The following is a 23,588-nucleotide window of genomic DNA, read 5'->3' as shown; positions in this document are numbered from 1 at the left end:
CCGTCTGTTGTTTTCCTTGAAGTGACAAAATGTGTGCTAACCAGTTGGTTAGGGTTAAAATGACATGTGAAACGGGCAGCTAGTTCAGCTCGCGACTTAGGATCATACAAGTGCTTTTTCTTGAGACAACTGTCACACTTGCTGTGCAACCAAAGTGCCACTGAAGACATGGCTTGTAATGTTCCACTGAGGACATGCGTCAGGGAGGCTGGCTTGTAAAGCCTGACTGTGAGCGTGTGCTGGTGAGGAGTACAGTGACTTCTAACAGTCTGTTCTGCTCCTTGTGTTCAGCAGACACCTGCAGCTTCACCACCAGGGCTTTGAACAGTGCACGTAGCTACACAGCGAAAATAAAAGCAGAGTATAAGTTACTTCAACCTGCGTGTGTCGGTGACACCTTTAGTTCCAGCACTAGGGAAGCAGAGGTAGAAGGGCCGCGGTATGCTTGAGGCCATGTGGGGCTGCAGAGTGAGTTCCAGATCAGCCCTGGCTAGAGTGAGACCTCCCAGTCCCAAAACAACAAAAAATGACTGATCCTGCAGACCCCTGAAAGCCCCTCTCCCAGACCCTAGTGACTACTGCTGCACTGCTGCTTTATCTGAACTTGCCCTTGAATGCACTCTCCTGGGATCTGTGAGGCTCACGTGGCTCCCTTTTCAATCTGGTCCTGAATAAAGTGACATTCAGCACTGCTATCATTTTAAACTCCATCCTGGTTAGGCTGCTCTTTTAAGTGCCAATGCCAAGCATTCGTGTCATGATAAAAACCAATTTAGTCTTTTTCTCCCAAGGCCATTTTATAAGTTCAAAGAAATAGAAACCATTTTTATAGATGCCTAGGAAATACTAGGAGTTTATGGCACAAGGCACACAGTCTGGGTGACTGGCAGTTGTTTGTTCTTTTAGGAGACCTGGACTGTTAAATTCCAGAGAGCCTGGATTTTTGCCATCTGTAAAGCTCTGAGTAGTAAGTAAACATACAGTAGAGTGACAGCCTTTGAAATCTGAGTTCTGGATGCCTGGGTGAGAAAAGAAGTCAATTGCCTAAAAGTTGGAGTCCGTGAGTTCCCCCAGAGGTCTGAGGAACAGCCGTGGGGTGGCGAGCATAACAAGCCCGACTCCACCTCCTACTGGCATTTGAGTCACCCCAGGGACCGAGCACGTTCACACAGACTCTCCCAGGTAGGACTTCACATACAAGGAGGGGAGCCGTCCGAATCAGCCCTACTATGAAGGAAACTAAAGCTTAAAAGGGCACAGGTCACATCACTAGCACATGGCGGAGCCAGGCAGTCATTGTGCTTGCCCACTCATTTGTTGACTTTTCAACTTCCTGGGAGCAGAAAATGGAACCGTCTGTTCAAGACTCCATGTCAGACAGAAGAAAAGCCTGCCCCTCTTTATCCACCATCCCCACACTCACTTGGGCAGCACCTGTCTCAACCTGACCTGAAGAGCCCAAAGCACTGCTTCCTGGTTTATCTGTTCTCATTCTCTTTACCCTTCCCTTCCTCCCTTGTTCTCATTCTCTTTATCCATCCCTCTCTCCTTCCCTTCCTCCCTCGCTCCCAGGGTGTGTGTTTGGAATATAAAGGAAGACTTCATTCCAAACAGATTGGTCCTGGTGCCGTCTTAACCTCCGGCACTACTAATAGCTATAATCAGTGTGGCATAGGTTTATAACTTCTCTGGACAAGACGAAAGGCAAGTGGCTTCCAAACTTCTTTATCACGTTGTATTCTAGCTAGCTCTTCGTGAAGGCTGGTGACATAGCGCATCAGGACACCAAGTAGAAGATCCCCTGGTGCCAGCCGTAAAGCCTGGTTTGACTCCACAGTGGCTGCTGTTCCTAACAGCACCTCCCCTCAAAACTGGCCGCAGTGAGATAGATACTTCCCACTACTGCTTCCCTCACGGGAACCGCCCGGCTTGCTTTCTCGGTGCGATGGCCTGCCTGCCTTCTGGCATTCACAGGGCGACTCCTGTCAAGGAGGTCAGCAAGCTTCCCAAGCTCCACCGCCAGGCTCTGTAGGAGCTTCACAGACGCCCACCCTGTGCCGTTGCTCCAGAACCACGGCTGTGCTTCCGAACTCCCTCTTCTAGCATTCCAGAGCGTGGGTCAGAGAGCAGCCTGGCACCGCCCTTACCTTCTTGCCTCCCGGAGAAGAGGCATCAGGGGGAGGCGTACTTGTGATGTTCAGGGGGCTAGAGCCACAGCTGGAAGGTGAAGACCCTCTTATCCTGTCAGAGGAGAGAGAATAGCTTGTTATACCGCCTGGTCTCTTCAGGGGCGACAGCAGTGACCCTTTCTAGGGTGATGGAAAGGAGGGTGAGGAACAAAGTCTGTCACAAGCAAGACCAATAAATGAGTATGCCTGTGTTGCAATAAAACTTTATTTACAAAAACCTATCAATGGGCTCGATTTACTCTGCAGACACCCAGTTTGGGATGCAGACCTGGCAGTCGAGAACTCTGAGGAAACCACAGGATGCTGTTTGGATTCGAGCCGGTGGATTTTAAGTAAGTGGCCACTTTTATTTCCTCATAGAATCCAGATGAATCGGAGACCTTAGACATTTTACACCATCTATGATACCATGAATTGAAATTCATAGCAAGTGATGTGCCCTCTTCCCCACACAGAAGGGTCAGCTTAAGAAACCACACGCACAGAGTAACCTCGCAGTGCCAGTGGCAGTGGCTTCGGGGTAGGAGGGGATGAGAAATGGATCTGGCCTTTCTCAGACTGTCTCAGTAGAAGGGGTTTATAGAAGGAGACTTGGAACTGTAAACCCACACGAACTTGTCAGGCTAGATTGGTGCTGTAGCTTACGTGCTAGGAGCTATGTTTATGTAGATTCCTATTTACACCCTCCACATCTCTATATGTGTTTGGGGAAAAGAGAAAGGAAGTCAGAGTGTGGGGAATGTGACGGCAGGTGCCTCGCAGCCCCTCCATGAGGAATGCGGCTCGGGGTCGCACGGCCCCCTCCACCGCTCCCGTCTTGCTGCTCTCTGATGTGGCCTCCCTCTCTACGCATGCGAACACAAGGCTTGTCCCCAGGACTAGAAGCTCTCAGTGGTGGCAAACAGCTACTTATCATCTGCGTATCTGCATCTCAGCGTACACACATGGCAGTACAGAAAAGCCGCTGAGTTTCCCTCAGCCTTGCCTACTCATGACTTAGGACCATGAAACCACCCTGTCTTGCCCCAGGGTCACCTTGAGTGGCCTTTTTATCATTCCTAGTTCCCAGGCAATAGCCAGTGATCTCTGCGCTCCAGACGACAGGCCTCATTCCTGGTCATGGCATATGGTCCACCTTCACTCTCCCTATCCCAGTGCACCTTCCACAGTACAGAGCACTTTGGACAAATGCTCAGCGTTCTATAGTCCCTGGGATCTTGTGCACGTCCCCCAGTCCAAACTGCCAAGGATCAGTCTTGCTCTCCCATCCTAGCTCCGTGGCTCCTTCCTACACAGAGGCTGGCCAGTTAGTTGCCAGCTCCTCGTCCCTGCACACTGCTCACGTGTCCATTCAAGTGTGCCTGGCTGCTAAGGATACCCACCTGCCCTGTAAGCCTTGGTTCAACCCCTTCCAACCTGGCATGCTTCAACCCATGCCTTCTCCACTTTCCCTCCTACCATAAAGAAAACAGACCTCAAATATTTTAAGACCTCAGGGTCAAGGACTCTGACACTATTTTGGATTGTCTCACATAAAGCTGACCCTAGTGAGTTCTAAACCCTCATTTCCCTCCTGAGACAAAGCCAAGCCCACCACCCTGTGGATTGGTAACCGAATTGTGCTACTCATGGAGACAAGAGCCTCCCTGTGGCCAACTGGGGAACAGACTGACCTCTGATTCTAAGAAAAGCAGGGGGCAGCAGAGAATATTAGTTTTTATGTTTCTCTTTTCTTTTCCCCTCTTCCTACAATTGTTTATATTTTTGAGCGTCTGGGTACTACCTTCTTAACTTTCCCTCTCGGTGATGGTGACTTTAAAAAACTTAGGCGTCACTCATGGATTTAGGGCACTTTACTCTCTTCATGAACCTAATGCAGTCCTTATGTAAACACAGACCAAGAGACCAAGGTAGAGGCAGGCCAGGAAGGAATCCCAGGTGGACTGCTTCTAAACTCCCTTCCCATGCGGACAGGAGGACATGTCCCCTATGAGAGGCGCCTCTCACTAGCTGAGGGCTCTTCTCTGGTAGTAACCCTAGGTAGTGTGAAGAAGTGAGAGTTGTCTTAGAGCCCAGCTCACTCTGGTAACCAGAAGCCCTAGGGCTGGCCATCCTCATGAGGAAGCTCTTTGGGTCACTCACGAAGCCAGTCTCCTTGGGCTCCACCTTGTTTGCATTCAACTTCTTTATTTGAGGGAATTGGGTTTTTTTTTTTTTTTTTGTTTATTTGTTTGTTTTTGAGGCAAGCCCAACAAAGTGGACGGACTGGCCTTTGTTTGTTTTCTTATGAGAGAGAGAGGGAGAGAACTGGCATGCCAGGGCCTCCAGGTACTGCAACTGAACTCCAGATGTGCATGCCCCCTTGGGCACGTGTGACATTGCACACTTGCATCACTGTGCATCTGGCTTATGTGGGACCTGGAAAATCGAACATGTGTCCTTAGGCTTTGCAAGCAAATGCCTTAGCCACTAAGCCATCTCTCCAGCCCATAAGGCAAGACTTTTAAATCTTGGCACTCTTCGTAATTTGGACTGGGCCATTCCTTGTTGGGGTCAGAGGAGAGAGGACTGTCCTGTGTGGTGTGGAACGCTTAGCTGCAGCATCCTGGTCTCTATCCCCTGGTGGTTAGTAGCAACCTCATGTCTCCACACACTGCCAAACGTTCCCTGAGAGTCCTGGGCTGAGAGGGGCGGGGTCCACTGGTGCAGGGAGTACTTGCCTGTGGATTTCCATGATTTCTTCTGCAATCATTCGCCCTATTTTTCCTGCCCCAGCCCTGGTTCCCCCTGGAATCCCTGGAACAGTGGGATGGGTCCTCTTTGGGCCACCTACAACAAAGGAATCTGAGAGTAGGAAAGGGAAAGCAAGCAGAAAATGCTATCAGGTAATACAACATCATGCAATCGGCTTGAAGTTCAACATCCAGGTGGTGCCTTGTCAGGTAAAGGTGCTCTAGCAGGGAAAGTGTCAGAGGCCAAAATGATCACGTGAAGCAGAGTTCTGTCCGTACACTCCACAAATGTTTACTGAATACCACTGTGTGCCAGGGCTACAGAGCTGAGACAACAGCGGCCCTGCCCTGCCCTCGAGGAGCTCACAGTCTACTGGGGCTACGGCCAAAGGGTGGGTAAGCCCGGTAGATAAGCACAGGGCACTGGCTCATCCAAGTCCAGGAGCAGCTTTTAGGAAGAGGGTAACAACTAGATTTTTTTTTTTTTTTTTTGGTGGTAGGGGTGTGTTTCGAGGTAGGGTCTCACTCTAGCCCAGGCTGACCTGGAATTCACTATGGAGTCTCAGGGTGGCCTCAAACTCATGGTGATCCTCCTACTTCTGCCTCCTGAGTGCTAGGATGAAAGGCATGCGCCACCACACCCAGCAACAATGAAATTTTAAACTCTGCATATAAATTATCTCAGCAGAGAGATGAAGAAGGTAAAGCATCCGGGAATAGCAACCGGGAGCAGGGAGGACAGAACTGCGAGTGAACTCCAAGGAACCCCTGGAGCATGCAGCTGGAGGCGGGCCTGGCGTAGCAGGTGCAGATCAGACCGTGCTACACCACAGACCCCAGACAGCGCTCAGAAGGAAGAGGGGCGCCACGGGGCTTTCTGCAGGAAGACCACTGGATGGGGTAGGTTTTTAGAGGTCACACACACAGAATGAATTACACTTACGTGTCACGTAACAACAGGGATACATTCTAAGAAATGTGTCATCAGGCGACTTTGTCATTGTAACACTAAAATCTAGACAGTACAGCCTACTGCACACTGGGCCTTAGAGCTAGGCTACAGTGTATGGTATGGCCTGTTGTTGCTAGGCTACGAGCCCACACCCTGTGTTACTGTGTTGAATGATGCTACCTGCGGATCTAAACAAGGTTGAGATGACAGCGATTACATCCCCAGTTAGCTAAATCTGCTGCTGTTGCCTGTGTCGTCTGATGTTAACTGGGATGTTGCTATGCTGTGTTTTACTGTTGTACAGCTGGGTGCAAGGGAGAGAGGGGAGACTAGCATTGGGAAGTTGTCTGCAATAATCACCAGCAGATGAGGAAGGTACCATGCAGGGGTGATGGGTGAGTTTAAGAGGTAAAAGGAACACAGCTTTGCACTTAGATACCAGGGGAGAGGGCAGGAGCCACGGGTTCTGGCTTCAATAGCCAGATGTTGGAGTACTGAGAATCAGTCTGCAATATTCTGAGTTTCAGGGGCTTCTGTGACTCTTAAGTGGTTCTGTCTAGGAAACAGAACTGGAGCTAAACCAGGGAGAGGGTGTGACGGCAACAACTGGAAAGGTGGGGACTGGAGCCATGTAAACGGAAGTGGTCCAGGAGGGATGAGTCCAGTGTGCAGATCAGGGGCCAAGGTTGAACCCAGGGGAAGGAGCCTGCTGGGGACAGCACACTCCCCAGTACCAGCGGACACTTTTCTCCGAATCACAGGAGCCGGCAGTCACTAAAGCTCACACCGTGTCACAGCCCCTGAGTCACAAAGGAAAGGCGCATACAAGAACAGCGGAGCAGGGAGTCTGTTGCTGCAGGAGCTACCGGGTTCCAGTAAGGAAGCACCACAGGAGTTCCCAGTATTCCAGGCTCCCCAGAAAAAGTGTGGTGACGGCACCCTCTGTACCCATGGGGAAAAGCACACTGTCAGCCCCACAAGGTCTGCTCCACAGAGTGTGACGGCAAGGGACACTGAGGGGGAGCGAGGGCATCTGGCTGAAGCAGCTTCTCGGCCAGCCCCGAGGCCCCAGCAGGACATAGTTACCTTCTCCAGAGGGCAGCATGCTGTCCATGCTGTGGGGGGAGGCTGTGAGCTGTGGGAAGGTTGGGTCCCCGCCTTCCAGGACGTTGGCTCTGTGAACATCCCAGCAATAAGGAAATGTGAGTCAGGCCTGCTCAGACCCGTGTACCTTTCACCTTGGCCACGGTGTCCGGTGTCCACTCTGGACCTGGACAGGCCAGAAAATGAAGTGTCTGTCTGAGTAGTTGAGCAAGTCTCCTTGCTGTCTGTAACACGATGGACAGCATCCTGGCCTGTGGCCTCACAGCCGGCCTGGACCTTCCTAATTCCCATGGGACACAGTCTAAAGAGAGTGACCACAGCAGGCCACTCCCACTGCCACAATGTTTCCTTCTCTGTCCACCGGCAGCACACCCTGTCCCGGGGGGCCGTGCGCACCCTCTAATCACAGAGGGAGTAGATGCCATGGGGTGGGGCAGAAAAGAGGTCTTGTGAGGCCTCCCCTGCTCACTTAACAGGTGTCAACAGCCTTGGAGAGGGCATTCCAGCTGCCAGTGCTTAGTGGGCACGAAGACCTGCCCATCTTCAGCCAAGGGCAGAATGAGCTTGTGCCTGGCTAAGCCTTTTGTGGACAGTCAACCCCTCCCTCCACAGGAGCACAGTGGATGCCCAGCTATGGAACTCAGGGCTGCATCTAGAAGGAAAGGGCACTTCCTCCAGCCAGGGCTCACATGTCATGAGCTTGGAAGCTTGTCCTTGGTTCACAACCCTTTCTGGCTTTAGTCCATCCTTCATAAGCCACAAGCAAGGTGGCTTTACAGGATGGACCCTGGCTGCTGCCTGCACCCTTTCCCGAGGACGGAGCCCAAGACACCCCCCTTTGGGGCCAGAGAGCACTTACAGGACAACCGTGTTGGTTGAGACAATGTACTCGACTTCCTTGGTCCAAGGGTTCATGAAACTGAACCATCGACTTCGTAGTGTGATGAAAGAACCATCTTTTATTTTAAACTTATAACAATTAGTTGTAATCTTTTCTCTTGTCTGTAAAACTGAAAATGGAAAGAAAACCATATGAGCACCATTTGTTTCCTCGAACCAGCGTACTAAACACAATGGCCCCTACCAGGCCGAAGGCGCTCAGGCTCCTGGGCTGGTTTTCTTTAGAAAGCCAAAGGAGCCACTGGTCAGGGGTTTGGTGACCTGACCTTGTTTTTCAGTCTATGAAAGATCCAGGGAAGGTTAGGGATCAGCTCGGGCAGGAGTACCACAACTGAGAAGGCTCTACTGGCTGACTCAACTGCCCTCTTTGCAGCTCCCCCCGTTGCTGTAACAAACGCGTCATGAGCACCCCTGCAGCCTCCGACACTGGAGACCAGAGGAGGTGGGACATGGCTGCAGCCTGGGGGGGGGAGCAACCAAGGCCACACCGAGAACCAAGAGATCACAGTCTTAGGGAGGAACCATTGGTAGAGAAGAGGAGGGAGGGAAGAACCTCACAGTTTCCAAGGAGTGGCAGGGCCTGGCGGGAGGGCAGGGCTGAGAGGCTCCGCGGAGCTAGAATGTGTCTTTGTGGGTGGGTCTGGGGAGCAAAACCAAGGTGATGGGTCTGAGCCAGGAGGTAGATGCCTTGGAGCCAGTACCTATCAATGTGGTCGAGTTTGAGACAGGAATGTTTTAGAGAAGATGGGCTGGTGTGAAGGAGCACAGAGGCCCCATTAAAATCTCAGGATTCTGGGTGAATGCAACGGCTTGTACCGGGCTCGCTGCGCTGCGGGTGGGGAAAGATGGAGTCTTTGGCAATGACTGTCTGCGGTGGAAACATAGAGAAAGAAAGGGCTTCGTAGGTGGCGAGACCATCAATCAAGGAGGAATGAAAATCAAATCCGCAGGCCAGATGAGACCTTCTGAGGCTCTAAGTAAACCATCAACAAACGCCTCTGGAGTCAGTCCCAGCACCAGAGAGGAAAGGGGTAGTCGGCAGGGCTGGGCGGAAAAATAGCACGGGGGCCGCCGGTTTCTCGTCCCACACTTCTGCCTACACAATCTTGGGTTTGATGAGTCCCTGAGGACACCCAGTGGACTAGTACAGAAGCAGGGAGACAGGGGACACCTAAAGACCTTTCCTCCACCCCGCTCACCTTGCCTGTGACATTCTGCAAGATGTCCTATGTCGTCTTGATGAAAATACTCGTAACACGACGTGCCTAGGAGCTCTTGTGGTAAATATGCCAAAACAGCGGTTGCCCTGAGAGAGAAGGAGGACATTTTAAATTAGAAAGAGCTCTTCAGACAATTAACAGTGGCTTGTGGATGAACCCTGTTGCCCCCGACATAAGCAAGGCCACAGCTGGAGTCAGGAGAAGCTGGGTGGCTTTTCACACATCTCATTCTGTGAGCAGTCCCCCCCTCCCCCCCCCCCCGCCCCCCCGGCCCAGGGCTGCTGAATTCAATCAAGGCTCTGAAGCAGAGGAAAACACAACCAAGAAACTTTTGCAGGCGTTCTCTGTCATTAGAAATCCAGTTTAGGTATTTATTTATTTATTTAGGTTTTTCAAGGTAGGGTCTCGCTGTAGCTCAGGGTGGCCTCAAACTCACGGTGATCCTTCTACCTCTGCCTCCCAAGTGCTGGGATTAAAGGCGTGTGCCACCACGCCCAGCTGGTTTAGGTTTTTAAATGACAGCTGTGTGACTTGGATAAAAATGTAGTAGAAAGTTGGACTCTGGTGCATAGATTCTCCTTTTAATTGCCAGACTCCAGAAGGTCCAGCAGCTGGGGCCACAGAGCCCTTGGAAAGACTGTAAGAGCCGCAGGGGAGGAAGGAGGAGTGCCCGGAGGCACTATCCCCGGACCCCCTCAGAGACTGAGCCATCTCCCCATCCCCCACATTTTTATGTGAATTTGGAGAGTTAAACATGGTGGTCTCCAGCCAGAGATGCCCTCATGCTTAAGCAGCAAGCACTCCCAACTGCTGAGCCATCTGCCGGCCCATCACCAAGCACCTTTACATGGATCTGGGGATTGAACTCAGGACCCCATGCTCGTGACACAAATACTTTTCTGACTGAGCCACCTCCCCAGGCCTAGCCCATGAATGTTTATTCTTTTTTTATTTTTAATTTATTTATTTGACAGAGAACGAGGGAGAGAGGGAGAGAGAGAAAATGGGCATGCCAGGGCCTCCAGACACTGCAAATAAACTCCAGATGCATGCGCCCCCTTGTGCATCTGGCTAACGTGGGTCCTGGGGAATAGAACCAGGGCCCTTTGGCTTTGCAGGCAAATGCTTTAACCGATAAGCCATCCCTCCAGCCCCCGTGAATGCTTATTCTTAAGAGAAGCAGCAAACAGCAGTGCGGTTGGGACATCTGGGTTCTCAGGACAGTACCACCACCAGTCAGCTATGAGTCCAGCAGGAGCCAATCGGCAAGGCTAGGTCTCAGTTCCATATTCACACAGTGACAGGGCCAGACCACACCAGCACTGTCTAAGAGAACCTTCTGCAATGATACAGTGTTCTGTGTGCCATTAAGGAGATGTGACTAGTGATCCTGTGGAGCTGAATTCTCAATTTTAATTGATTAAAGTCAAATTTAAATGGGCAGATGAGGCCCCCTATGGCCAATGACAACCATACTGGAAAACCCAGGACTAAACAGCAGTTTCCAAGTTTTGTCTTCCACTGAAAGTCACGGCCCTTGAACAGTTCATAGAATTGGATAACACATCCACTGCTTCAGTAACAGATTTTAAGCCATCACACTCAACTGTCTCTATACGCCAAAGAATGACACAGAAAAAAAAAAAAAACAAAACACCTCAGTGCTGCTGTTGATATCCTTACAAGTCTTTTTTTTCTTAATTTTTATTTATTTATTAGAGAGAGAGAGAGAGAATTCATGGGTACACCAGGGCCTCTAGCCACTGCAAATGAACTCCAGACACATGCGCCCCTTGTGCATCTGGATGACGTGGGTCCTGGGGAATCAAACCTGAGTCCTTAGGCTTTGCAGGCAAGCACCTTAATGGCTGAGCCATCTCTCCAGCCCACAAGTCTGTTTTGAGCAGACCCGAATCACTTCCCACTCTTTTTTTTTTGTTGTTGTTGTTTATTTTTATTTATTTGAGAGCAACAGTCAGAGAGAGAAAGAGGCAGAGAGAGAGAGAGAAAGAGAGAGAGAGAATGGGCACGCCAGGGCCTCCGGCCACCACAAACAAACTCCAGACGCGTGCGCCCCCTTGTGCATCTGGCTAACGTGGGTCCTGGGGAACCGAGCCTCGCACCAGGGTCCTTAGGCTTCACAGGGAAGCGCTTAGCCACTAAGCCATCTCTCCAGCCCACTTCTCACTCTTTATGTACAAGTCTGCACAAGGCTGGGGAGGTCAAGCTCAGCCATCAAAGTGCTTGCCTTGCAAGCACGAGAACCTGGGTTTACCCCTTGTACCCACATAAAAATGTGGGGTACAGTCCCAACACTGGAGAGGAGGATCCCTCGGGCTTGCTGGCCAGCCCATCTAGCCTAACTGCTGAGCTCCAGGTCAGTAAGAGGCTCTGTCTCAAAACGTGCACATTGTTCTTAAAGAGGCGCCTGAGACTGTCCTTTGGTCTCAACCAGGCACACACACACACACACATATGGAAGTGTGCACTCACAGATGCGGCATTTATAAAGGGAGAAGTGGGACCCTGAACCATTAGTTTTTATATTTAGAAAAAAAATTGTTATTTTTAGAAAAGCCAGCTAACAGCCCTGTCTTCTCTGCTGCTCAAGCCAGGGTTGAAAATCCACTCCCACCATAGTTCAAGAGCGACGCAAAGGCACCTACCTCTGGTCTACAAAAACAAACTTCCCGTCGATCGCGTGCCGAGAGACGTACTCCATAGATTTCACCCTGATCTCGCCGTTCACCGGCTGTGGAACCATGTGTGAGTGCAGCCGACCGATGGCCACGAGGCAGCTGAGGTTGCACCCCTCGTTGTCAGGCTCGCTGTCCTCGTCCAGCCCCATCTTCGTGGGGGGCCAGCTTTTCAGGTAGCCTGTGCTGTGGATGGTGCAGAAGCTTTTTCTGTCTGCTGGAGAACGAAAGTCCATGGTGAGTGCCAGGGCCGGGTCTGGGTGGGGTGCAGACAGGGGCTCAAAAGATGAAAAGCCCAAGGCCGCCCTCTCCAGATGCGGGTGTCCGGTGAATGAGCAGCCGGAACAGGCAGCCGGTGCCACCCACACTCAGCAGAGCCAGGATACCAAGAACATTATATAAACGTGCCAAGAGGGAATAAGCCTGCCTGGAGACAGAAAGCTCCCACCCTCAGAAAATCCAATGTAGGAGGTTAGCCAAAAGGGATGAGCACTGGCTATGGGACTAAGTATGTCTTTAAAAAAAAACAACTTATTTATTTAAAAGAGAGGTAGAGAGAGAGAAAGAGAGGTGTGTGTCTATGTGTGTGTGTGAAAATGGGCACGCGAGGGCCTCCTGACACTGTAAATGAACCCCAGATGCATGCGCCACTTTGTGCATCTGGCTTCACGTGGGTACTGGGGAATCAAATCCAGACTTTGGCTTTGCAAGCAAGCGTCTTTTACTGCTGTGCCACCTCTCCAGCCCTAGAGTTGTCTTTAACGTGTGACAAAGTACGAATGCACAGAGACAGGCCTCTGCAAGAAGGCTGAGCAGAAAAGGAGGAACTGGAGAGGTAGAGTTGGGTAGATTATAAAGACTGCGATTATTTGCTAACAGACACGTTCGGTATTTTTCCAGACAGGAAATGAAGAGTCTCCAAAAGTGTTAAGCAAAATGACATGTGGTGGGCAAATGAGGGTAGAAACTGGAAGGAGGGAGGCTCAGAGGTCTAGAGGCCAGGTTCTAGAGTACCAGAAGAGAGGGTGAGGACTGGGTGATGGCCGCAGATGGCGTCTCTGTGACAGAACTGTTCACGTTTGGTATGAATATCAGGTATCAGGAAATAAAAACAACAACAAAAGAACAAGGATAGCTTTCAATGTCCTAGATTGAGTTATTATTCACATTCATTAATTCAGGGAGAGAAAACACATCAGACAAAAGAAAGGAAGTATCTGATTTGGGCACACTAAGGGTGACACACCTGTGTTCTGATTTGGGTGGATTAAGGGTGACACACCAATGTTCTGATTTGGGCACATTAGGGGTGACACACCTGTGTTCTGATTTGGGAGCATTAAGGGTGACACACCTGTGTTCTGATTTGGGCACATTAAGTGTGACACACCTGTGTTCTGATTTGGGCGCAGTAAGTGTGACACACCTGTGTTCTGATTTGGGCACATTAAGGGTGACACACCTGTGTTCAACACCAAACAGCCCATCATGGGTTATTTCCTGAGCATCTGTGCCACTACCTGGAACATGGCTGAAAACAAATCAGATGCATGCAGGTAGCTGGGGAGGCAGAGTTTAACCGAACCACCACACGGAACCCTACAGAACCGGAGCTACACGATGGCACCACCAAGAAGGCCCATGGTGTGTCACAGGAAGACAGCAGAAGCCTGAGTTTCCAGAGAGAAGGTGATGGGAGCCACAGGGAGGGAAGAGAAATTCTGGTCACAGGCAGAGGAACGTGCAGAGGCCTGGCCTTAGAAGAGGCTGCAGGCCCCACAGGAGAGTCAGCGTGGTTAAATGCGCTGAAAGGTGGCAGGGCCTTGTGCCGCGTGGTGTGCAAACCACGCGAGTCTCTCTTCACAAGAAGCAGGAAACGATGAGGGGCTTGAAACAGGAAGTTGATTTTTTTTTTTTTTAAGTCAGTTTAAAAAGATCGTTCTAGCATCTAGCAGGATGGAGAGTCTGTGGCCTGACTTTGCCACGCCTGGGAGAGCTGAAGCGACGGGCTCGGAGGGATGACCCCTGACAGAGGGCCTCGGGGCTGCTTTTGCTGAGGAGCAGACTCCTGGCAGGGGCCAGAGACTGCAAGCAAGAGGAAAAGCCGACACCTCGGGCTCCCTTCCGTGTCTCTCTACTTTGGTGGACAGCACAGAGACAGTTTCCATCTTAACCCTACCATCACCTTGATGCCAGGAAGACCACCCCTCGGTGAAGACAGTTATCCACAGGGGCAAGACTACCCACTGGAGCAGCAGTGATCACTGCCTGGCGCGCACTTGCTCTTGCAAGCACTAAGGACTTCCCTGGAGCATCTCGCAGGACCAGACCTGAGACAACTAGGGAGAACGCACCTAGACCAGGACTGGCGGCTTCTCCCCTGCTTAAGGCCAACGCTCATGTCCGCGTCCCTGAAGAAGGAGTTGGGATCACTGGTCCCTGTTCCCTGTTTCTCTTTCTTCCCCAGGTGACCATATTGAATAAATCTCTCTCTGCTTTTTGCCATTACTTATCTCTTTAATTGGCATACTGGGGACAGGTGGTGAAGCTAGTTTATTGGGATTGCTAGAGCCCAGAGTTTTACCCTGAAGTCCCCAACATGGACATGGCTAAATACCCTTCGGGTAACAGCGAACATCACCAGATGGGGCTTGTGACAGGTAACTGTGACCAGTGAGAAGGCGAGGGTCAGGGAGCAGCTGGCTGCAACAGTGAGGGAGCTCTAGTGGCTCCGTTGCCACGTGACAGATCGGACATGCCCTGTGAGGCTCACTGGGGAGGGAGAAGTAATGTATGAATCTGGAGTGCAAAAGAAAAGCTTGGGCTGGAAATGTAAACTTGGGAGTGACTGTCACATAAGTGGCACTTAAAGCTAAGGGGATGGGTGACATTAGTTAGGGATCAAAGCAGGGAGAATGAGAATCCCCAGGACAGAGGAGAAGCCAAAGGATCCAGGAAGAGACTGGACTGACCGAGGACTGCAGACAGACAGACAGACAGACAGACAGACAGACAGATGGGGAGGTCTGTGGAATGCCAGGGAAGAGAATGCAAGAAGGAAGGTCAATGGAAAACATCTGTTGTGTTTAGCACGCAGAGTCACTGGTAGGAGGGACTCTGGTAGACCTGGGGTGCTCAGGAGGCCGGCCGAACAGTGCTGAGGGGTCCTTTCCTGACCATGTTAGGATAAACAGAACCGGAACGGGGAGGCCAATTCACAAATCTCTGTCCCATGGCAACACAACAGGGCTTCGTGGCTCGAGTTCCCTTGCTTTCCGCCTGTGCTGGGCCGGGGAGGACGAGCAGGCCCTGGCTGCAGGCTGAGAGCTGCCGGCCAAGCACTGAGCTGGAGCCCTGCTGCGAGCCCCAGGCAACAGTAAGGTGCCAGGATGGGAAGGATGGGAAGGACTGTTAAAGTATACCTTTATTTTTTTTAACTTTTTTTAAAAATTTATTTATTTATTTGAGAGTGACAGACACAGAGAGAAAGACAGATAGAGGGAGAGAGAGAGAATGGGCGCGCCAGGGCTTCCAGCCTCTGCAAACGAACTCCAGACATGTGCGCCCCCTTGTGCATCTGGCTAACGTGGGACCTGGGGAACCGAGCCTTGAACTGGGGTCCTTAGGCTTCACAGGCAAGCGCTTAACCGCTAAGCCATCTCTCCAGCCCAAAGTATACCTTTTTTCTTGGAGCAGGTGGAGGGAAAGTCCTTGTCTTCGACCTTCACTGATGGCCTATTACACTTCATCCGACAGAAGAAAGAACGCCGCGCACCAGAGCATAGTCGAGATGGCCCAGGGGTTATATCTGTTTTAACCGGAAGTCCAGCTGCAAATCAACATACAAAATGTGATGAACCGTGGGCAGGGTTATGTGTCCAGAGGGGTGGCGTGACCTTGAACAAAGCCTTGTCTTTACTGCCTCCCTGTTTTATACCATTTCTCCCTAGCTATGACCTTAGAAGATGCAACAAAGAGCCATCAGGGAACGGTTTGATCAGGTAGCAAATGCCACTGCTCAAATGGCTTAGGTGCTCTGGGGAAGAAAAAAGAAACATGGCACGCAGTTCCTGTCCAGCTAAGCAGAGGAAACAAGGGAAACAGATGCACTGAGGGAAATTAGTAACACCGGGGAAAAGTGTGGCCAAAGCTAGGAGCAAATACAGCCTGCCAAAGAACTGCAGTTGGTCCTTGAAGGGTGCGTGAGGTTTGGACATTGCAGCGGATGGTAGAATGTGGGGCTGGCTTTACATTTCCAACCTGTCTGGAGCCAGAATCCCTACCCACACCCGGGTTCCTGGACCCCTTCTGGACGTGCCCGTCTGAGGGGACGGTGTGGGCTCCATGGCTGCTGCGCACTGGAGGACTCTTCTCAGTGCAGATGTGAAGCTGCATGTAAAATGGGCATGAGGACTCCAGAGCCAGGACCCGAAAGGAAACACGGAAGAATGCTTTAAGACTGTCATCATCGCTACTATACGTTTGATTCACAAGGTCAAATAAAATACATGGTAATTGGCTTTATACTCTTTGCATTGATTCTTAAAACTGGCTGCCAGAAAATAGAGAATTAGACATGAGCGCCTGTTTGTAACCTGCTCTGCGGGGGGTGTAGTGGCGAAACTCAGGGTCTCCTCTGTGCTAGGCCAAGTTCCACCCCCTCCCCTGCCCAGCCTGCATTTATTTGCTCTGTTGCTTGGGCCGCAGCACGGCCAGGGTGGAAGCTCCCGCGGTGACTGACCACAGGCCTCCCTGCACTGCTCGTCCGTGTGGCAGCGGGGGCAACAGACCCCCACGACCCCCACCCCCGTCACGCTGGAGAGTGGCTGCGTCCCCGGCTCTCCCTGGCTCCTCACTGCCATCTGCCTCCCACACCACCACCTCTGTTAACCTCCCAGAATGTCAATCCGAACCTGGCCCACCTGCCTTAGTGCCCTTCAATGTGTCCCCTTCCCTGTATATTTTGGCCCAATGACACCAAACAGGCCCTGCGTCTCCACACCTGCGCCTGTCGGCAGATTGCTTCCCCCGCTCTTCTCCATTCTCTGCCTGGCAACTATTTGGTCATCTTTCAAAGCCCATCCCTGCGCCCTCGTGAGAACTCCCCATCTGTTCCCATGCCTGGCACTGTGGCTGTGGCTGCCCATCGCGTACAGTGCTGACAGCCTCCTTGCAAGAGCCTCAAGGACCAAACACGATTCACCATTTTCTCTTTAGGTCACTAAAGTGGCCACAGGAAGACTTCAAAGAGCAACAGGGAGCATGGCCAATACTTATATTATAAATGTGCTTATGGAAATGAATCCTGGAGAGGGCTCACTGAAGACGAACTCCAGATGCACGTGCTGCTGTGAATTCAGATTTACGTGGGTACTGGAGAATTGAACCCAGGTCAGTAGGCTTTGCAAGCAAGCACCTTTAACCATGGAATGATTTCCCTAGCCAAGAAACAATGTTTTAAAGGAGAGTTCTCGGATGGTTCCCTTGGGGATTAACATGGAGAGCTTAGAAACAATAAACCAGTCAGGCCAAGATTGCCCTGGGTCAATGGGAATGTCACACACATGTTAATCCTTGGTCTGTTCTGAGAATTTTCCACACTCTTCATGCAGCACGTTAACATATCATAACCTGGCATACTTGCACACCTCAATGAACTCAATACTATTTTGTAGGTGAGGAAACTACAAGGCAAGGAGGTGAAGTCACTCGGGTTGTGTGTCCAACCAGCAGCTGGGGTCCAGAGTCCACCCTCTGCGGGAGTGGGGAGCTGGGAGGTAAGGCAATGCTGACTTGACACTACAGGAAGGCAGGCGACCTAGAGGGAGGGGCCACTTCAGGCAGAGGAGCATCACATGACAGCCCCGGGGCTCCTGTGTCAATCGTGGGAGGCTGCCCATGTGTGGCTCAGAAGTGTGATTTGTTCTGAGAACAAATCCAGCCAGTGTGAGCCCTTCCGACTCAGGAACATGAGAGTAGGAAGTTAAAGATTCTGAAAACAATGACCAGAAATCAGAAAGAATCAAGTCAAAGTAATTCTTCCCTTCAATAAATTTGGACATTGAAATTTTTCTCCTGTATGTGGACTATAATGTAAAACAAACCCCAGTGAACACATTAGCCACAGACAGCAAGCTGGGGTACAGAAAAAGGCAGGTAAGAAAACAGAGACTGGACCCTGGGGATCCGCTCTGTGGCACACCCTCGCGGGCAGCGTGGGGAGCGGTGTGCGGCAGCTCCCTCCTTCCCTCCCTCCCTCCCTCTCTCGCACTCACTTTTCGCGTCTATGAGCCGCTCCCGGGGCGCTGTGTCTGAGGAGGATAGCTGCTCCTTGACTTTGGCAATATCTTTAGGATGCAGGTAATCAAACAAACTCTGACCAATCAGATCGTTCTGTGAAGACGGCATATGAAAAGGGACAGGTCAGCCACAAGAGCAGCACTCTTACTGTCCCCTCATCCCTGGCCTTCAGCTTGTACTCCTGAACATGAAAAACTCAGACATTTCGTGTATGACCTGGGCACACCCACGCACATCCCATGTGACCATGCACACACATACACAAGCCCCTGTGTGACCCACCCCCACACAGACACACACACTCCTAACCTTATATATACACATCCAGCCCTATATGATACACACGCACATACATACACACCCAACCCTGTGTGACCTGCGCGCGCGCGCACACACACACACACACACACACACATATACCCTTTGCCTCAACACAGGAAGCAGGCATAGGGAACCTGATTTTGATAATGCATGAGGGGAAAGGGTTCAATTATAAACAAACAGTTCATACTCCTCTAAGGCCAGAATCTTTTGGTTTTCTACATTCTTTTTACATGTTCTGATGCCCACATATTCCCTCACAGACAGATAAAGGAGGAAGGCAGTGCACAGGCTCTGGCCCCAGCTCGGCCATTAAGCCTCTCTGGTAAGTTTGTGTTGTGTGTATGTGTGTATGGGATGTGTGTGTGTTACGTTTTGTGTATCCCAGGCTGCCCTTAAACTCACGAACCTCCTGCCTCAGTCTCCCAAACACTGCAATTACAGACACCATAGCCAGGTGGCCTCTTCTTAATCAAGTGATATCTGCTCACAGAGATAACAGAACTTCCTCTACAACTTTGTTCTGAGAGTTAAAAAAGCAAAGCACCTTGGAAAAACTACATTTATATTAGTTCTAAATTCTACATATGCGATCTTGATTCAAATTCTTCTGCCTACCAGGCTTTGGTGGATATGCAAGTGTGTGAAAAAGTGAATGAATGAATGAATGAATGAATGAATAAGTGAAGATTCTGAGGACACAGTAGGTGAAAGCTCTAGAAGCTCTCATGTGTTGCTCTTACTTAGCCCTGCAGATGATCTGAAAAGTGTAGATTATCACAACTAATTTTATAAGCTGAGGCTCAACAGGGCTTCACCTCACTGCAGACACAGTGGGTGAGTTTCCAATTTCTCATTCTGGGGTACTGAACTACCTGCATACCCTCCTTCCTTGTCAGAGAGCCTGACTGCCCACCCCACACATGTGGGCTATTTATTTATTTTGTGTGTGTGTGGGGGGGAACTATTTATTTTGTAGCAATGAGAAAGCTAATGTTATCAATGAGATCAGAATCAGATGTTCCAGTGGGGAAATCAAGACATATTCAAAAATTCTCCTGTCTAGATTCAATGTATTAAGAAACAGAATTTTCTAGAAAAAGAGGGGTGGTATTTCTGGCTGTCATATGGCTGCCCATGACCAATAGGAAACGTGAACATTACCTGGCTGTAGTTGAGGATCTTGAAGACAGACTCGGAGACAAAGAGTATCTTCCCTCGGTCACATCCTACGACAAACAAAAATCCATCTGCTGCCTAATCAGGAGAAATGGATAATCAATTCATCACTTTAAGACACGGGACTGGAGAGCAAACTGGGGATTCATTTTCTAAGTGTACAAAGCATGGGGCCATTACTAACGGTTTCACTGGTATCTAAGAAGAGATGCTTGAACATGCCTTGTGAGGACACTATGAGCTTCTCCAAGGTAGATATGGTCTCCACATGTCATCGAATTGGTACAGGAGAAAAGAAAAAGTAAAGTAAGTTCTGTTTCAAAATGAATTCAGCTTAATGTTTTTTCTTCTGATTGTTCACAGACTGGGAAAATCATGTTTCATTGTTCTGATTGTCACAGCTCTGTGGAAAGAGAGTCTGACTGGCAAGGACCCTTGAAGATCAGAAATCTCAGTTCAGTGTCTCAGCCACTGTCTGCACACCTTCAGGTACAGGGGGCTCTCCGTATCTGTGGGTCTCAACATTTGGAGTGGGGTTGTTTTCAGGTTATTTTCTGGTGGACTGGCAAGAAGGTGGGTCATCTCCACGTGGTTCAAAGGTATACAGCCTCAAGAACTACTGGTCTCAACCATTCTCCCTCCACTCGACCTGAGATAACTGTATTATAAGAGAGGCAAGAAAAGCAAAATGCAACAATGGTGACATGGCACTTGTCCAGCATGACAAGACCTGGGTTCAAGTCCTCCCCTTCCAAAAAGAAAAAAGAGCCAAGCCGGGCATGGTGGCACATGCCTTTAATCCCAACACTTGGAGACAGAGGTAGGAGGATCACCATGAGTTCAAGGCCAGCCTGAGACTACATAGTGAATTCCTGGTCAGCCTGGGCTAGAGTGAGACCCTACCTCAAAACAACCACAACAACAAAAAAAAAAAAAAAAAAAAAAAGGAAAAGGAAAAGGAAAAGCAAGCATAACTCACAAGTTTCCCATGAAATTCTTGACTAAAATGTTAACAAAGCCCAGAAGAGACAAGACATCAGGTGGCGGGACTGAAGCAGAAAAACGCCAAAGCTGCACTCCAAGAGGCTCGGCCGCTTTGCCTGCATGTGTGCGAGTCCTCCCCTGAGCCACGACCACTTGGGGGCCTCTGAAGACAGGCAGGGAGCTCCCCTCCCTGCCATGTACTTGCTTGCATAACCCACTCCCCTGGCTCTGCTACAAAGTGGGTCCACTGCTTGCTTGGTCATGAATCTTCAGACTGTTCTCTGGAGAATTCTAGAAAACTTCTCCTCCTTTTCACAATAGGGTCTTTGGCATATAGCTCAACTCAGACAACTAGGCAATGAGTCCAAGGGCCAGCACCTGAGCTGGGACGGAAGACGTGAACAAAAGAGGGCACACCCACTGGCTGTGGGCACCCGTCAGGACACGGCCTCTGGAGGCTCGGGCCTCTAAGCTGGGCCAGGGAGGGACGAGAGGGAAGGGAAGGGAAGTAATTTTCTGAGCACCAAGTGCTGGAAGCCTCATTATGTCAAAAAGCCGGATATTAATAACTTCCTCACTTTCCTCGCAGACAATCACATCTCTGAGAGAAGGGTTCCAGGTGACTTAGGCGGGGTGCAGCACAGAAGGTGTCTGGGAAGACAGTGACGGCAGCCTGGCAGGAATGCTGGGCAGAGCCGCTTGAACGGGGACCTAAGCAAAGTGACCTCACTTCCGGGGAGACAGGTGGATGGCAAAGGCCAAAGGCACGATCGGTGACAGAGGCCTCAACACCCATCTGCAGTTCTCAGCAAAGGAGCTGGGCGTGGGGACAACTGAAGAGCGGACCCTGTGGGAACACCATCAGCACCAGAGGCCACGGGACAGCCACAGCTGCGAGGGCATGTCGCACTGTGAAGTGAGCAAGAAACCCAGGGGACGGGCAGGCGCCGTGCCGACCCAGATGCAAGGAACTGGCTCGAGACGGCATAAACGGGGGCGCTCATGGACCCTGCGCACGCTGTCCACTAAGAGTGTGTGAAACGTGAAAGCCAGATGTGGGGAATCCCAACTTGGGAGGCTTGAGGCAAGAGAATCGCCATGAGTTTAAAACCAGCCTGGGTTAGAATGAGACCAGTGGCACAGATGAAAGCAGCTCCTTGGATTTGTGCCTGTGGGAAGCAGAACGAGACCCCGCTGCCAGCTGTACATCTAAATCCGCCCATGTGTTCATCCACAGACACAGGGACATAAGAAAAGGCATACACATCTTGTGGACTTTCATTTAGCTTTAAAGAAGGAAAGTGTGTCGTTCACAGGAAGTTGCATGGGACTGGAGACGATCGTGTTGAGCAACATAAAGCAGTCACAGCAAGACAAGCACTGCAAGTTTTCTCTCCTGTGGGATCCAGATGAAAACTATGAAACACGGGAAGAAGGGCAAGTAAAGGGTCTGAAGAGGAGGGACAAATGAATAAAGAGACTGTCCCTCTGTCCACGAAAATTATAAAATTCCTGTCAATGGTAAGGGCTGGATGGTGTTTCATAGCCACAAACATGGGCCCAAGAAGCAAGACAAGCTTATTATGCAAGGCAAGTTTATCATGGAACAGTGATATAGTGAGAGTTGAGGTGCTTGGCTTGAACATTAGAACCCTGTTCTAGGCTCTGATGTGTAGCCAACTGACAGAAAATTATTTAGAAAAATAGGATCAGGGAAGTTACTAAATATGGCATTGTAAACTGAGCTTGAGAACATATTGATTATACATGCATATAGGAATATATACACCCAAATTTTTTCCTTAAAAATTACTATGGTAATCAGCAGCATAGCTTGAGGAGACCCATGCAAAGTGGAAATGAGAGGACCGCTGTCTAAAAATCAAGGTTTTTCAAGATGGTGAGAGTAAACACTGAGCCAAGCAGGGCTCCTCAGTGCCCACACAAGTTGCCACCTCACTGGCAGCCCTGAAAGCAGCTCCAGAGATGCTCAGACTTGTTTCTACTTCAGTCAGGTGAGAGCAGGGACAGCGTTAGATCCAGAATGGAGAGGGCTGGAGAGGGCTGGAGAGACGGCTCAGTGGTTATGGTGTTTGCCTGAGGAGTCTAAGGCCCAAGGTTCAATTCTCCAGGACCCACGTAAGCCAGATGCACATGGCGGCACACGCATCTGGAGTTCCTTTGCAGTGGCTGGACGCCCTGAAACGCCCATTCTCTGTACCTGCCTTTCTCTCTCTCTTTCTCTCTCAAAATAAGTAAATTAATTAATAAAAACATGGAAAAGTGCAGGAGGCCTGAAGGACTGAGTAAGTGTATGTGGTAACCAGAAACTATCCCTTGCTTGCTGGGAGGCCAGCCCACCCCAACATCTGTCACAGATCTGAATGCTTGTGACACAGTGCCAAGCATCTTTCTCTTGGTGACTTGGGGAATAAATGAGAACCAGTGCACAGAAGCCCACACCTTCCTGATGTACAAATCCCACCCAGGGTGAAGGAGATAGACACTGTGGATATTCAACTCCTACCAAACCAGAGATCCAGAGGCTCCTAAGAGCCCATCACTGAAGCTGACCTAAAATGAACCCAACATGGCTCAGGGAAATTCACGGAAGAGGGGGCGGAAAGACTGTTAGCGCCACAAGTTGGCCCATTATGCACAGAGACACTGCCAGTTCCCCATCACTGATGGCTTCTCCCACAAGGCATGACCCACATTCCCCAACAAGGAGGGTCCCTTTGGAGTGGGGCAGGGATGAGGGTGAGGATGGTACCAACATGTGCTGTTTACATACTGAGTAGGACCATAACTAATAAAAAAAATCATCACACATTCCACTCACAGTCATGTTTCAACTGTTTCTTCTTAAGGATGACTAGCTAAAATCTATGCCAAATAAAATCTAGAAGTTTGTAAAAAAGAAAAAAAAATCCCGCCCACATCCAAAGGAAAGCTGGACCACAGAATCGCCAGGTGGAAAGATTCTGACAGAGGCAAAGAGAAGAATCCTG

At 50.3% G+C, this 23,588-nt stretch overlaps 1 protein-coding gene across 3 annotated transcripts in view; it reads right to left on the bottom strand.

The window, feature by feature from the left end:
• Arntl (aryl hydrocarbon receptor nuclear translocator like) overlaps positions 1-23,588 on the bottom strand; it is a 110,835-nt gene that overhangs the window by 3,228 nt on the left and 84,019 nt on the right. For 2 of the 3 annotated variants that reach the window (XM_045145022.1, XM_045145024.1), the window contains 9 exons: positions 19,579-19,671; positions 18,069-18,186; positions 15,473-15,622; positions 11,764-12,010; positions 9,077-9,183; positions 7,837-7,987; positions 6,960-7,048; positions 4,910-5,018; positions 2,148-2,241 (listed from right to left, as the gene is read on the bottom strand). In XM_045145022.1, the coding sequence (XP_045000957.1) occupies positions 2,148-2,241; positions 4,910-5,018; positions 6,960-7,048; positions 7,837-7,987; positions 9,077-9,183; positions 11,764-12,010; positions 15,473-15,622; positions 18,069-18,186; positions 19,579-19,671 (1,158 nt within the window). The remainder of the gene's footprint in view (positions 1-2,147; positions 2,242-4,909; positions 5,019-6,959; positions 7,049-7,836; positions 7,988-9,076; positions 9,184-11,763; positions 12,011-15,472; positions 15,623-18,068; positions 18,187-19,578; positions 19,672-23,588) is intronic. The other variant, XM_045145023.1, reaches the window with a different exon arrangement.

The sequence above is a fragment of the Jaculus jaculus genome, chromosome 3, assembly GCF_020740685.1.
Source record: "Jaculus jaculus isolate mJacJac1 chromosome 3, mJacJac1.mat.Y.cur, whole genome shotgun sequence".
In the NCBI taxonomy this organism is placed as follows: Eukaryota; Metazoa; Chordata; class Mammalia; order Rodentia; family Dipodidae; genus Jaculus; species Jaculus jaculus.
This window is presented reverse-complemented; position numbering and strand designations above follow the sequence as displayed.